This window comes from Myotis yumanensis, unplaced genomic scaffold (genome assembly GCF_028538775.1).
Source record: "Myotis yumanensis isolate MYYU_CA2020_CCGP unplaced genomic scaffold, mMyoYum1.0.hap1 SCAF_6, whole genome shotgun sequence".
NCBI lineage: Eukaryota > Metazoa > Chordata > Mammalia > Chiroptera > Vespertilionidae > Myotis > Myotis yumanensis.
The window spans coordinates 304,334-320,645 of record NW_027223757.1 but is presented as its reverse complement, the minus strand read 5'-3'; the positions used below and the strand labels follow the sequence as shown (position 1 = coordinate 320,645).

The following is a 16,312-nucleotide window of genomic DNA, read 5'->3' as shown; positions in this document are numbered from 1 at the left end:
TTCGTTAGGGAAGTATGAAATATATCAACATTTTTCTTTAAAACTTGGTAATTCCCTTCAAAAGAATGCATATAGTGCATTAAAATACCATTCAAAATACATCTGCCTTTAGAAGGTTTCCAAAATTTACCTTAACATTTTCTTAATTTGATACTTTACAAGGTTGTGTCATAATTTCCTATAGTCAATTATAATTTTCTTAAATCTAAGAAGAATAATATTCCCATATTATAATCTACTATAAGCATTCATATGTTCCTATATTTTATATTTTGAGGTAATAGTGTTAATAAATATGGTAAGTACAAGTATGAAGTTAAGAGAAATCCAGCTTTTACTTGTTTGTTGTTAATGCAATTAAATGCTCCAATTGTAGATAAAAATATGGCTAATCAATACTACTGAGGTTTACAAATCTATAAACTTCATGTATGTGAGGAGTTGAGAGGTAAACATTGTTCAGGACATGTGACAAATTATTCACAGTAAAGAGCATATACCAAGGCCAATGCCACGTAAGTTTCTGTTTCATGTTTAGCTGCAACCCAGCTGTCCCATGCAACATCCCAGATCCATCGGCTGGCAACCTGGAGACATTTTAAAAAATTAACTTTAGATTGAAAATGTTAAGTAATTTTAAAACCTACACAAGCTCGATTTCTTTAAAGACACGTCGGTTTGCTAGAGTTACACATTTAACACACACTTTGTCCCTTTCTGGGGAGACTGACAGTGAAGCCTCACGGGCCCCGCTTCTCTCACCACAGCTGTCGTCTAAAGCAGACACCCGTCCTAGCAGGATGTCCGGGAAGGACCAGGAGGCCCTCTGTGGTTTGGGTCTAGTACAGCGGTTCTCAACCTGTGGGTCGCGACCCCTTTGGGGGTCAAACGACCCTTTCACAGGGGTCGCCTAAGACCATCGGAAAACACATATATAATTACATATTGTTTACAGTAGCAGAATTACAGTTATGAAGTAGCAACGAAAATAATTTTATGGTTGGGGGTCACCACGTGAGGAACTGTATTAAAGGGTCGCGGCCTTAGGAAGGTTGAGAACCACTGCTCTAGTAGCTCAGTGTACGGTGCTACTCTGCTGTGTTGTAATCCATCTTGAGGAATTAACCTTCCCGCCCTTAAGAGATTTTCAACTGAAAATTTGTTAGGACCTTGTCTCAAAATGAAGAAATGGCACTGATTGTACACGTGGCTGTGAGAGAAATGCTAACTCCGGTGCTTTGCTTACAAAGCCACGTGTGGTCTGATACAGCCTAATTTTCTGCAGTGCCTCTAAAATGGCCACAGATCCTTTGTGGCTTCTCCCATCAGGAGGTTGAGTCTGTTTCCCCTTGTGTATCAGTTGTCACTGGGACTTGCTTTGAGCAAAAGAATGTGACATTGTGAGCTTCCAGCCAGGCCTTAGGAGGTCTTCTGCTCTCGCCTTCCAGGAACGTTGTGAGGAGACCCCACGAACAGAAGCCCATCAGTCCACTGGAGGAGGACGGCTCTCGTGCAGGAGAACCAGGTGCCCCCGCCAACAGCCAGCACCGACCATCAGACACATGGCTGAGGCCAACTTGGACCTCCAGGCCCAGTGGAGTGACCAGGTGGCTCAGGCACCTCAGTGAGTCAGCAGACAAAACAAGCGGCCCATCCAGGCTGAGCTGACCTACAGAGTGATGAGCACACCGACCATGTTGTTCCCAGCTGCTGCGTGCTGGGGTGGTGTGTGGTGCTCCCTGAACATCCCACAGCCACAGAGGATTCCGGAAGCACACGGAGTGCAGCCTGGCGTGGCATCTCTGCTTGCCACGTTTTCTCTGCCGGCAGTTCTCCCTGACCTTTGGCACAGCTGGCTTCTTCCTGTCATTAAGGCATCAGGGGCCTTCCCTGTCTCCAGACAATCCCACTGAGTCACTGTCACTCTAACGCACCTCCCGCCTTAATTTTCTTCACTGAGCACTGATGACCATCTACCGCGGTTCTCAACCTGTGGGTCGCGACCCCTTTGGCGGTCGTTCACAGGGGTCGCCTAAGAACATCCTGCATAGCAGATATTTACATGACGATTCGTAACAGTAGCAACATGACAGTGATGAAGTAGCAACGAAAATAATTTTATGGTTGGGTCACAACATGAGGAACTGCATTTAAAGGGCCAGAAGGTTGAGAACCACTGGCCTAGTGGGATTGCATTTTTATCTATATATATAAAAGTCTAAGCGAACGAACCACTGAACAACCAAACGACTGGTCCACCAGTTGCTATGAGGCACACTGACCTCCAGGGGACAGATGCTCAATGCACAGGATCAGGCTCCCTCCTGTCTGGATCGGGCCTGTGGGGATTGGGCAGAAACCAGCTCTTCGAAATCCCCTGAGGGGTCCCAGATTGCGAGAGGGTGCAGGCCAGGCTGAGGGAGCACAACAGTGCACGAATCTGTGCACCCGGCCTCTAGTTTGTAAATAATGATAATCTTGCTGTTTATTGAGGACTCTGTGCTGGAGAAAATATTAAGGATTTGAATGCAGTTAATCTCACTTAGTCCTCACAATTACTCCAGCAATTAAACTTTATTATCCTGATTTTATAGGTAAAAAAACTATGCCCAGGCCACAGCAGTGAATGTTTCTGCCAGGATTCATATCCAACCCAATCCGACTCCCAAACCTAGGCTGTTACACTATCTGCATTATTTTTTTTTCTCAAACTCTAAGCTGTGTTGCTTTATTTTCTTGACTAGAGTAAAAAGTAGTCAAGAATCAGTCATTCCTTATAATTCTTTAATTTCTTCAGTATCTAACACCCATTAATGCCTAAAATAAATTTACTGGTTAGGAAATGACATTAATTGTCAAAATAGGATGATTAAGAAACAAGCTATCTATACAATTTAATAGGTTATCAATAGAAAATTGTCACTTCTAAGTACTTTTCAAATAATTACAGTGAAAGAACATAAATTTAACACAATTATTCTTTCATTCCCAGGCACCCCGGGCCTGACATGCCCTGGAGCCATCGCAGGGCTGAGTAAGAGGCACCCAGTCACTACAGAGGATGGACCTCGTAGTTCTAACTGATAAAGGGGTACTTACATTTATTGCCTGGCCAGTCTTTTGGATAAATAATACCTTGATAATCAATTTATAACGGTGGTACCCAAAGTCTTTGACTGCTGACAATATGATGTCTGCTAATTCAAGCGACAAGTGAGAGAAGAGTTTATCATCATATTTGACATCTTTAAGAGTTTCCTTTAAAAAATTAAAAAGTATACCTTAATTTTCAAACTAAATATTTTCTAAATAAAAATTCAAGTAAAAAACATGTCTAAATAATACATATAACTTTTAAACCAAATATTAAATGCATGTCATGCTTACCAATTTATTTCAATCACAATTTTGAAGAAAACTTATTTTGGTTTTTTGATTCTGTTCCATTACTCTTGGTTGAGCTGTAGGTTTCCCTGTTAGATTACTGTTATCAGACAATTGGGGAGACACAGGGGGGTTGAAGGAAAGCTGCTGGGAATTCTTTGGTAGGAAACCAACTTCTGAAAGTGCACATCCTTGCGGAAGCTCCGATTTGGGATTCCCTGAAGCAGGGCCACCTGGTCCAGAGCTGCACCGGGCCCTTCCTGTCTCCCTCTTCCTCATCTCCTCTGGTGAAAGCCCACTTCTCCCCAGCCTCTCCCTATGCTTCCCACTCGGTGGATTTTTTCCCCGTGGCCAAGGAAGTCAGGTTTCTCACCCTGCTTGTTAGTGAATAGCGTCCAGTGCTGGGGGAAGGGGGGCAGGTGTGGGCCCTGGAGCCCTACTTCCCTCCCAGCCATAAGCAGGCCTGGACCACCTCCGGGGCAGACAGCAAATGCCTCTGACTGGCTGGCTGGGACCAAAGATACAGTAACCAATGTTCTGGGCTCTGAGTGACAACAAATGGACTCCTAGCTAAACATACAGGCATGCACTAGTAAAGCCAAAGAAGTAGCTCTTTTTGGTTCCCTTCTAGAATGCTCTGGGTCTAAAATGGGGTTTATTTATTTTTAAAAAAATATATTTTATTGCTTTTTTACAGAGAGGAAGGGAGAGAGAGAGAGAGCTAGAAACATCGATGAGAGAGAAACACCGACCAGCTGCCTCCTGCACATCTCCCACTGGGGATGTGCCCGCAACCCAGGTACATGCCCTTGACCGGAATCGAACCTGGGACCCTCCAGTCCGCAGGCCGACGCTCCATCCACTGAGCCAAACCGGTTTTGGCTAAAATGGGGTTTAAAGCATTGATTTCCCTCAGGTACTTGGCTGTGGCTGTACCTTTTGGACACTTAGAAACAACCACTCCCTTTTCTGAACCTCCCTAACATATCCCAGGTTTTCTCTACCTAAGGGCTCTCTTTTATTTATTTTTTTAATTTTTTAAAATTGTTTTATTGTTTAAAGTATTACAAAGAGTATTACATTTGTCTCCTTTTTTTCCCACCCTTGACAATCCCCTGGCCTCCCCTACCCCCCAGTGTCTTATGTCCATTGGTTATGTTTATATGCATGCATACAAGTCCTTCGGTTGATCTCTTACCCTCCCCTCCTGCCCCCTAACCCTCCCCGGCCTTCCCTCTAAGGGCTCTCTTTTAAATAAATAAGCACTCCCAATAGAAAAATACAAGCTCCATCAATATATACTATTTCTGTGTCTAGAACTACATTCAGTGTTCCCTGAACTCCAGGGAAATCCCTGACCTCTTCATGACCCCGGCCATTCACCTACATCCCCAATAAGCTGGTCTAGGCCCCATCAAGCCCAATGAAACTCTATAAATTATCAAATTAAATACGATTTGAAATCCTACTATATTCAATAAATGTGAACTCAGTCTATGTGGTAGAACTGAGTGAGAGACACACCACAATGTATACTCTCACATCACAAATGCTTGCTATTAGTGTTTAGATCAGTAAAGAAGGTAATCAATAGTTATTTTATTGTAGTAAAATTGAGTTGAATTGCTTTATTTCCTGAAACCATGAGCCATTATATCTTCATCAAATATCATCTGATAATTATTAGTTCCGTTTAGAGATGTATCTATACAGTGAAGAGAAATTGGAGAGTCACCTAACTATTCTTCTTTATTAATAAAAGCTAATTCATTTAAAAATTAAAGTTATTAATCATTTCTACAAACCAAATTAAACCTATGCTTTGTTCCAAATAGGCAGCTCACATCAGTTGTTACTGAAGGAATGCATTTTGTAAATTGGAGGGGGAGGTAATTTTAAAACAAGGAGTGGGGTGAGGTTGGGCGGAACGCCACAAAGGGCATCTGCTTATCAGGAAACTCCAGGTGCCTGGTGCCCAGAACTAGAGACCAAAGATGAAAAAGGGATTCAGAAAAGGTGGTGCCTCAAGTGAATTTCCTATAATAAAAAGTGTTGTAATTTGGTCCTTTATCAAGAAAAGATGGTGAAGGGAATTCCTCCCATCTGAACAATGTAGCCTTCAGACACCAAAACTAGTAAAATTAATACCGGTAAGTAATATTAGCATTATAGGGTTAGTTTTGTAAAATTGAGAAGCTTTTTTGAATGAGCTTGGGATCATGTGTTTGAGTTTCAAACAACTGTTTTTAATGAACTTTATATTCCAGTAAGTTTAAGGAAGAAAATAACGGATGCCTAAGCTGGAGATGGTCTATACTTAAAAGATGTTTAGCATAGTCAGGAACCAATTTTTCACACAAATACACACATCCAATGTGTTCTTTTTCACTCATTCCTCCAATTATGGGAGAAACATGGAACCAGAGGGACAGTTTATGGATAATTAAGAGCTAAATGAAATAAAAGCATCTTCCCTTTAATCTAACTCATAGCATCATATTGACTACAAACCCAAAGTACTTTCATATTTTCAGAGTTAAGTGCTATAAAAAAAACCAATCAGGGTAATTATACTGCCATAAATCTGAATATAGTTTACCAAATCCCAAAAGCTTAGATCAGGGGTCCTCAAACTACAGCCCGCGGGCCACATGCAAATACAAATATTGTATTAGTTCCCGTTTTGTTTTTTTACTTCAAAATAAAATATGTGCAGTGTGCATAAGAATTTGTTCATAGTTTTTTTTTAAACTATAGTCTGGCCCTCCAACAGTCTGAGGGACAGTGAACTGGCCCCCTGTTTAAAAAGTTTGAGGACCCCTGGCTTAGATATTATATCATACACATTTATCAACCTACCGTTAATATCTGCTGGACTTTAGCTTCTACTGAATGAGCTTGGAATTTTCTGAGTGGCTCCATTCTATATGTATTAGCAAACCTAAATTTTGCCATAGAGCTCTTCCATTCTTTACTTATCTCAGCAATGGAATCATCAAATGGAGGCTCTACATACAGAACATCATGAGACGATTCTTTCAGCCTCTCTTGTACAATCTGTGTATACTGAAAGAAAGAGGTGGGGAGAGGTATTGATTTACTTACTTATTTACTAGAGGCCCAGTGCACGAATCTGTGCAAGGGTGGGGTCCCTGGGGTGGCCTGCAGAGATCGGGCCCCAGCTCACACCCCCAACCTCACAGACCCTGCTCCACCATCTCGCCACAGTCCCGCTCTCCTCAGGGCCCATTGGGGCCAGCAGCGCCTCCACTGCTGCCCGCTGCCAGCGCTGCATCACCGATGCCCACCATGTTCCGCGCTGCCCCCTGGTGGTCGGTGCTCGTCATAGCGGGCGGTCGAACTCTTGGTTGAATGATCACCCAAGGGGACAATCTGCATATTAGGCTTTTATTACATAGGAGGATAGGACTTATTTATAATTCTTTTTTGTTGAAAGTATTACATGTCCCCTTTTCACCCCAATTACCCCCTCCAGCCTCCTCCCCTTCATATGCATACAAGGCCTTTGATTACCTCCTACCCACCCACCCTCCCCCACCTTCCCTCTGAGATTCCGCACTGTTCCATGCTTCCACGTCTTTGGATCCACTCTGTTCATCAGTTAGTGCATCTATTGGTATGATCATGTGATTTTTGTCTTTCAATTTGTTTATGTGATGTATCACGTTTATTGATTTGTGAATATTATACCAGCCTTGCATCCCTGGAATAAATCCTACTTGGTCATGATGTGTGATCTTTTTAATATATTGCTGGATGCGATTTGCTAATATTTTATTGAGGATGTTAGCATCTATGTTCATCAGGTATATTGGCCTGTAATTCTATTTGTAGTGTCTTTATCTGGTTTTGGAATTAGGATTATGCTGACCTCATAAAAAGAGTTTGGAAGTGTTCCTTCCTCTTGGATTTTTTGAAATAGTTTGAGGAGTATAGGTGTTAGTTCTTCTTTGACTGTTTGGTAAAACTCCCCTGTGAAGCCATACAGACCCGAGCTTTTGTTTGCTGGGAGTTTTTATTATTATTATTATTATTACTGCTACTATTTCATCACTTATTAAAACATATACAGGTTTTCTGATTCCTCCTGATTCAGTTTTGGAAGACTGTATTTTTCTAGGAATTTGTCCATTTCATCCACATTGTCTAGCTTGTTGGCATACAGTTGTTCATAGTATTTTCTTACAATCTTTTGTATTTCTGTAGTGTCCGTGGTTACTTCTCCACTTCTGTTTCTGATTTTATTTTATTTGGGTCCTCTTTTTGTTTCTTGATGAGTCTGGCTAACGGTTTATCAATTTTGTTTATCCTTTCAAAGAACCAGCTTTTGGTTTCATTGATTTTTTTTTATTGTTTTTTGTATGTTACTTATTTCTGCTCTAATCTTTATTATTTCTTTCCTTCTACTTACTCTGGGCTTTTCTTGTTGTTCTCTTTCTAGTTCTTTAAGTTGTAAGGTTAAATAGTTTATTGCTGATTTTTCTTGTTTTTCTTGAGGTATGCCTGTAGTGCTATGAACTTCCCTCTCAGGACTGTTTTTGCTGTGTCCCAGATATTTGGGGTTGTTGTGTGTTCATTTTCATTTGTTTCCATGAAATTTTTTATTTCTTTCTTGATCTCATTGGTAACCCATTCATCCTATATAATAAAAGGCTAATATGCAAATCAACCAAACAGTGGAACAACTGGTTGCTATGACATGCACTGACCACCAGGGGGCAGGCGCTCAATGCAGGAGCTTCCCCTGGTGATCAGTGCACTCCCACTCGGGGAGCGCTGCTCAGCCAGAAGCCCTGAGCTGGGCTCATGGCTGGCGAGTGCAATGGTGGTAATGAGAGCCTCTCCCACCTCCATGGCATTGCTGAGAACCCCAGCGGGGACCCCCACCCTGAAGGGGCTGTGGCCAGCCTGTAAACAGCCATTAGCCCCTCACCCAGGCTGGCCAGGCACCCCAGCAGGGACCACCTACCCTGAAGGGACTGTGGCCAGCCTGCAAACAGTCATCAGCTCCTCACCCAGGCTGGCCACACCCTCATGGGGTGAGGGTCCCCACTGCGGGGCTTGGCCAGCCTGCAAACAGCCATCAGCACCTCACCTGGGCTGGCCAGGCACCCCAGCAGGGACCCCCACCCTGAAGGGGGTGTGGCCAGCCTGAAAACAGCCCTCAGCCCCTCACCCAGGCTGGCCAGGCACCCCAGCGGGACCCCCACTCTGATCCGGGACACCCTTCAGGGCAAACCAGCCAGCCCCCACCCATGCACCAGGCCTCTATCCTGTTGAGCATCTGCCACCTGGTGGTCAGTGTGTGTCATAGCTACCAGCCGGTTGGCTAGTTGCTTAGGCTTTTATATATATAGACTAGAGTCCCGGTGCATGAAAGTCGTGCGTGGGTATGGTCTCTAGGCCTGACCTGCTATCAGGGCCATCTTCCCCGGCTGCCCGCAGCTGTCCCTGCCCCCCACCACCACCCACCCCTGGTTCCCTGTTCTCCATCGGGTGATGGGTGCCTGACGACCGGGGGAAGGGACCGAGAGGTCGGCTGTTCCTGCCCGCTCACCAGCCCCACCCCCGCCGCTGGAGGCCATCAGGTGATCAGAGCTTGCCGGCTGGGGAAAGGGACCAAGAGGTGGTCAGTGTGCCTCATAGTGACTGGTCCAGTGGTCGTTCTGCCGTTAGGGTCAATTTGTATATTACCCTTTTAGTATATAGGATAGAGGCCTGGTGCATGGGTGGAAGCCGGCTGGCCTGCCCTGAAGGGGGCCCTGGATTGGGATGGGGAGTCCCCGCTGGGGGCAGGGCTGGCCTGGGCAAGGGGTTGCAGATGGTTTACAGGCCAGCCACGTCCCCAATCAGGGTGGGGGTCCCCACTAGGGGGTGGGGCCAGCCTGGGCTGGCCTGGATGAGGGGCCATGTCCAGAAGATGTCCGGTCTATCCATCTAATTAGCATATTACCCTTTTATTAGTATAGATATGCTTTGCAAATTATTTCTCCCATTCATTCAGTTGCCTTTCCACTTTGACTATGCATAAGCTTTTTAGTCTGATGGAGTCTCCTTTATTTTTGCTTTTGTTGCCTTTGCTTTGGAGTCCAATTTTTCCAAATAAATGTAGCCATTTATTTCATCTGCTTGCCCAACTGATCTCAATAAGGCTTGCAGTGCTATATTAAAGTGGTGAGAGTGTGCATCCCTGTCTTGCTCCTGATCTTTGAGGAAGTTTTCAGCTTTCCACCATTAAGTATGATGTTAGCAACAGCCTTGTCATACGTGGCCTTTATTATGTTAAGGTATGTTTCCTTTATACATACTTTGTTTTTATCATAATTGTATGTTGATTTTATGTCAAAGTCTCTGCATCTATTGAGATACTCATGATTTTTACTGGTATTCTTCATTTTGTTAAAGTGGTGTATCCAATTGATTGACTTGGGGATGCTGAAGAATTCTTGCATCCTTGCAATAAACCCCTCTTGATCATGATATATGATCTTTTTAATGTATTGCAGAATTCAATGTGCTAATATTTTTGATAATTTTTGCATCTGCATTCATTGGGAATATTGGCTTGTAATTTTTTCTTGTGGTGTCTTTGTATGGGTAATGTTGGTGTCAGAGTAATGTTGGCCTTGTAAAATGAGTTGGTAAGTGTTCCTCTTTTATTTTTTGGAAAAGTTTGAGAAGGATAGCTATTGATTCTTCTATAAATGTTTGGTAGAATTCATCTGTGAAGCCATCTTGTCCTGAACTTTTGTTTGTTGGGAGTTTTTTTTTATTACTGTTCAATTTCTTTACTAGAAGTTGGTCTTCTCAGGTTATTTTTTCATGATTCAGTCTTAGAAAGCTGTATGCTTCTAAGAATTTATATATTTCTTCTAGATTATCTAAGTTGTTGGTGTATAATCATCCATAGTAATCTTTTATGATTCTTTATATTTGTGTTATCGGTTGTAGTATCTCCTTTTTCATTTCTGATTGTTTGCCCCCCCCCCCCCCCCCGCTTTTTTTTCTTCGTGAGTCTAGGTAAATATTAATTCCGATTATCTTCAACTAGCTCTTAGTTTCATTGACCTTTTCTCTTGTCTTTTTAATTTCTATTTCATTTATTTCCTCTCAGATCTTTGTTATTTTCTTCCTTCTACTAACTTTGGGCTTCACTTTTTTTTCTAGTTTTTTGTGGTGTAAAGTTAAATTGAAATTATTGTTTCTTGAGGTGGGCATTTATCATTATGAACTTCCCTCTTACACTGCTTCTGCTGACCTCATAGATCTGGGTGTGTTGTATTTCCATTTTCATTTCTATCAAGGCATTTTTTTTATTTCTCTCTTAATTTCTTCACTCACCCACTTGTTATTCAGTAGCATGTTGTTTAATCTCCACATATTTATGGATTTTTGTTTTCTTCTTGTAATTTATTTCTAGTTTCATAACACTGTGTTATGAAAGGTGCTTTATATGATTTAAATTTTCTTAAATTTATTAAGACTTGTTTTATAACTTAACATATGATTTATCCTGGAGATTATTCCAGGTGCTTTTGAGGGGAATGTGTATTCTGCTGACTTTTGGATGGAATGCTCTGGATATATCTGTTAAGTCCATCTAATCTAATATGTCATTTAAAGACTGTTTCCTTATTGATATTCTGTCTGATCTATCCATTGATGTAACTACAGGTATTAAAGTCCCTTGCTTTTGTATTGCTGACTGTTCCCCCCTTTAGGTCTGTTAATATTTGGTTTATATATTTAAGTCCTCCTATCTTGGATAGCACCTATATTTTATTTTTTTTATATGTTGTTGGATTTAATTTGCTATAATTTTGTTAAGAATTTTTGCTTCCGAGCAGAGGGAAAGGGAGGCTAGGACTGCGGAACTGGCTGGCTTAGGTTCTCTCCCGACTTCTGCATCTCGATACTGTGCCCCTCTGACAGGCCTTCTCGCCTACCGTGGAAAGTTCTTTGGCTGAGATGGATGACAACAGTATTAACAGAGAACTGAAGCAGAAATTAAACTTCTCCTGTTGTGAGGAAGAGAGTGAGAACAAAGAGCAGAAGGAAGTATCGGAGGGTTGGAAGACCCAGACCCTCACCCCAGAGCAGTCTGAATCCAAGGATTCAGAGGCCCTGTTTACACCACCCAGGATACCCCTGAGGGACGAACACAGACTCCACACATTTCAGGAAAAAACCAAAGTGAGTCCAGAGCCTGGTTTTGGGACCCTGGTGTCAGAACCACCCAAGTGTCCTACAACACCAGCCCAGCCAGATGACAGAAGCAAGCTGCTGTACTGCGAGAGTCCTGTCACTCCCAAAGGCCAGCCAAGCCAGTCCATGATTTCTTCAACAGGGAAGCTGCCCTCCCGAGGCTCTAAGCATTTTAGGCTCACACCTGTCTCCATAACAGATGAAATGACCTCATTAGCTCTGGTTAATATTAATCCCTTCACCCCAGAGTCCTATAGAAAACAGTTCCATCAATCCAGTGGCAAGAGGAAAATCCGAGAACTCAAGGAAGCTGATCTGGGGGGAAGGCAAAGTAGAACAAGGGCTGCCTCCCAAGAGATATGTTCTACGAGTAACCAACATGACTTCCCGTTATGAAAAAGAATTCATGGAGGTAGAAAAGATTGGAGTTGGAGAATTTGGTATAGTCTACAAGTGCATTAAGAGGCTGGATGGATGTGTCTATGCAATAAAACGCTCCACGAACTCTTTTGCAAAATTATCAAATGGGAATTCGGTTTTGCATGTTTATGCTCATGCGATACTTGGTCATCACCCCCATGTGGTACGTTACCACTCTGCATGGGTAGAAGATGACCACATGATCATTCAGAATGAATACTGCAATGGTGGGAGCTTACAGGCTGCTATATCTGAAAACACGAAGTCTGGCAATCACTTTGAAGAGCCAAAACTCAAAAGACATCTTCTGCAGATTTCTCTTGGGCTCAAGTACATCCACAACGTTGGCATGGTGCACCTGGGCATCAAACCGAGTAACATCTTCATTTGTCATCAGATACAAAGGGACTCTCCTATAGTCCAAGAAGACATTGAAAATGATGCTGATTGGTTTCTACCAATGTGATATACAAAATTGGAGACTTGGGTCTTGCAACATCAATAAGTGAACCCAATGTGGAAGAGGGAGATATTCATTTCCTGGCTAAAGAGATTTTGCAAGAGGATTATCAGCATCTCCCTAAAGGAGACATATTTGCCTTGACAATGACAATGGCCACAGGAGCAGAGTCATTACCCAGCAATGGTGCTGAGTGGCATCATATCCGTGAGGGTAACCTTCCACACATTCCTCAGGAGCTCTCAGAAGAATTTTACAATCTGCTCAAGAACATGATCCACCCTGATCCCAGGTAGAGACCCTCTGCAGCAGTTCTGGCCAGAAGTCGGGTTCTCCGTCCCACCCTGGGGAAAACAGAAGAGCTCCAGCAGCAGCTCAACTTGGAAAGGATGAAGACAGCCACACTGGAAAGGGAACTGAGAGAAGCCCAGCGAGCCCAGGAGCCCTGGAAAGGCCACAGTGACTCTGAGGTCTCGGGGACCCTTACTAGATCAGGAAGCACCAAACGGCTAGTGGGAGGAAAGAGTGCAAAGTCTTCAAGCTTCACCTGTGGGGATTCTTCCCCATAAGAACTCAGTTCACATCAACCCACAATATATGTTAACCATGCCAAACTACCTCTTGTAAAAGGAAAGCTTAACCCACTTCAATACCCAAAGATGTCGAGAGCTACTCCTAATTTAGCATTTACAGCCAAGATACTAAAGCTATTGAGGCCTTTATTAGCAAGGGTCTCCAGTACCATAATCTCCTCTGTTGTTATATTCCTAACACCACCTATCCATAGTTCACTTCTCACATTCATTGGACACAATGGGAAAGCATGAGCTTCTGAACGGATGGAGAAGGAACCAGCCCTCAGTGCAGCCCATGGACTAAGACGTTGCTCTAGTTAATTACCTATGAAGGATCCCAGTGACTCTTCCTGCACATTGAAAAAAAAAATACATTTTTGTTGAGTTGTAACAGCTTACAAGAAAATGCACCTGGATTTCAACAAACGTTCCCCAGGTTATCTGATGGTATTTGTAAAAGAATTCTCAACCACTTTAGTTTTCCTACTGTGTTCTCTGAATAGAGACCATCACCTCCTTTGGTATTGTATTTATTAAATATAAATGACTTCACCATTACTTGAGATGGATAGAAATAAGGCTATACATAATTTGAAATTTCTGAGCTGGCTATTAACTAAAAAAAAAAAAGAATTTTTGCTTCCATGCTCATGAATACTGGTCCATTTTATTCTTATTACTCCATATTTAATAGCAAGGTAATATTGGCCTCATAGAATGAGTTAAGAATTTCCTCCTTTTCAACTTCCCAGAACACATTTGGTAGAAACTCACTAGAAAAGCCATCAAGTCCTGAAGTTTTCTTTATGGGACCGTTTTAATCTATAGATTCATTTCCTTTAATAGATACAGGAGCTATTTAGGGTATCTATGGTAGTTTGTGTCTATATATTAGTTTCCTAAAGCTGTTGGAACAAAATACCATAGACCAGGTGCCTTAAACAAATTTGCCCAAATTATGAATGTTGGAAATCTAAGATCAAGATGCTAACAGGGTTGGTTTCTCCTGACACCCCTCTCTTGCAGATGGATACCCTCCCTCTTGCTGCCTCTTTATAGTAAACCATCCTGCTGTGCATGCTGGCCCTGGTGCATCTGTGTCCTAATATGTTCTTCGTATAAGGACACAAGGCAGAAGAGATTAGGGCACAACCCTAACAGATTCATTTTAACCTATTTACCTCATTGAAGACCCTGTCTCCACATGCACATACACTCACTTTGTGAGGTACTGCAGGTTAGGTTTCAACAGACAAAACTAGGGGCACACAATCCAGCTCATAGGGTCTTTCAAGTAATTTGTACATTTCATCCAAGTTCATAAATGTATGGCCATAGTTATTTCTAGTATTTCCTTCTGATCCTCTTAATATTTATTGGGTCTGTAGTGATTCCCCCTTTCCATTCCTGGTACTAATAATTTGTCTTTATTTTTTTTCCCCCTGATTAGTCTGGCTTGGGCAAGGGTTGACAAACTTCTGTTTTTTAAATATTTTAGGCATTGTGGGCTAAATATGGTCTTTGTCAATTTTCCTCCTGATTTTTGGATGGAATGCTCTGGATATATCTGTTAAGTCCATCTAACATATCATTTAAGGCTGTGTCCTTATTGATACTCTGTCTTGATGATCTACCTAATGATATAACTACAGGTATTATTTCCTCCATCCTTTTAAAATAACTGTATAAAAATACAAACAACATTCTTAGCTTATAGGCTGTACTGAAATAAGCTGTTGGCAAAATTTGACCCACAGGTTGTGTTTGCCAAACTCTGGGCTTGAAGTTTAACTTTATTCTTTCAGAGACAGACACATGAGGCACTTCATTATGCCATCCTCATTTTGAATTAATCTCAACCACTTTCCTGAAGTATTCCAGGAATAGTTAATCTATTTAACCTAGTTTTGGTCTCATCTTCACATTAAGGAAAGTGACTGACAGTAACACCAAAACTCTATCCAGTGTGGGATTAGTTAATTCTACAAATAAAAATTGAGGTGCTATACAAGGGGGGAGAAATGGATTCAGAACGAATTTTAAAAATGTTTATGTTGATTAAATTGTAGTTCTAATATTTTCTATGCTTAGAGCATAGGAATTATCAGCTACCTACAAGTTATAAATGACTCATTGATATACTCATTGTCTTCAGGTATATTTTGTGAGCATTTGTGGAATCCTCTCTTAGTCTCGTCCCAATTATGGGTCTATTCAATTTTCCTACCTCTAGAAGCTAGATTTTAATGACAGCTACGATCAACCACACCCACATCAAATAACTAAGAACTGCCTTTGTCCATGTCCCCTATTTCCAGACTTTGGCCCGTACACCCCGTGTACGTTTTGCATTCAGGCTTACTCATTTCTCAAGGCCGATCCCGGTATTTAGGAGGCAGTAAATTTATAAAAGGCACCTCTGTCTGCCTCCAAATACAGAAATCTTTACTAGCAGGTGATCCGCTATTCAGACTCACTGCCAGGCAATAAAGCGGAGTTTCTGGGAGCAGGAAAGTAAAGCACAAGGTAAGGTTTCCGGCCTTGCTCCGCTGTTCTCCTTCGTTGTGTGAACTTGGCCTATTATTCTTCCTTCAGTTTTCCTTTCCTCTGCAAAACGTGGACACCAGAGAGCTGCCATTGAGCTGGGACCGTTACCCTGACTTTCTTTTTGAGGATTGTCTTTTTGTTTGAAATATATTAGGATTTCAAAATCAGGTTTGGCAGGTTCTTCCTCCCTCATTCGATCCTGACGCCCACAAAGTAGGTGTGAAAAGGAACCAGGAAGACAAGCGGGCCCAACCGTTCCCAGCTCGGCTCCGTCCTGGCCGCTTGGCGTCCGTGGGACACGTCTCTGTGCAAGTGTCCGAGGCGGGGGAGTCCTGACCGCAACACTCTTCCCGCACCCCGGTCACGCGGAACCCTGGAGTGGCGTCGCCAGGAACGCTGAGCATCTCCTCTCCGTTCAGACGGTGACTGAGCTGCACGTCTTCGCTCCCGTGTGTTCTTCAGACACCGAGTCTGCCGCTGTTTTTAAAACCAGAACCACCCACTTGTTCTGCTGGGAATATCGGATATTCTCCTTTAGAAAGCACGGCGACACACCGCCTCCGGTGTGCTGGACGCGCTCCGGGCAGCACGGCGCCGGAACCGGAACCGGAACCGGAACCGTCCGCGGCAGCTGAGGGAAGGCGGTGGGAAGGGATTAACCGAAGCGCTTGTATGCACTTGGCACCGCCATGGACTCGGG

The 16,312-nt window shown here is 42.8% G+C and overlaps 1 protein-coding gene and 1 pseudogene across 2 annotated transcripts in view; one reads left to right on the top strand and one right to left on the bottom strand.

Moving 5' to 3' along the window:
* Positions 1-333: 333 nt before the first annotated feature.
* The window catches only part of DYNLT2 (dynein light chain Tctex-type 2), a 16,357-nt gene continuing 378 nt past the window's right edge, over positions 334-16,312 (bottom strand). The window contains exons 2-4 of one of the 2 annotated variants that reach the window (XM_070417315.1): positions 6,244-6,450; positions 3,100-3,258; positions 334-587 (exon numbers count right to left, since the gene is read on the bottom strand). In XM_070417315.1, coding sequence (XP_070273416.1) covers positions 477-587; positions 3,100-3,258; positions 6,244-6,450 — 477 coding nt within the window. In that variant the 3' untranslated portion in view covers positions 334-476. Of the gene's footprint in view, positions 588-3,099; positions 3,259-5,001; positions 5,090-6,243; positions 6,451-16,312 lie in introns of those variants that run through there. The other variant, XR_011471791.1, reaches the window with a different exon arrangement.
* LOC139012019 (wee1-like protein kinase 2) lies at positions 11,374-13,059 on the top strand (annotated as a pseudogene).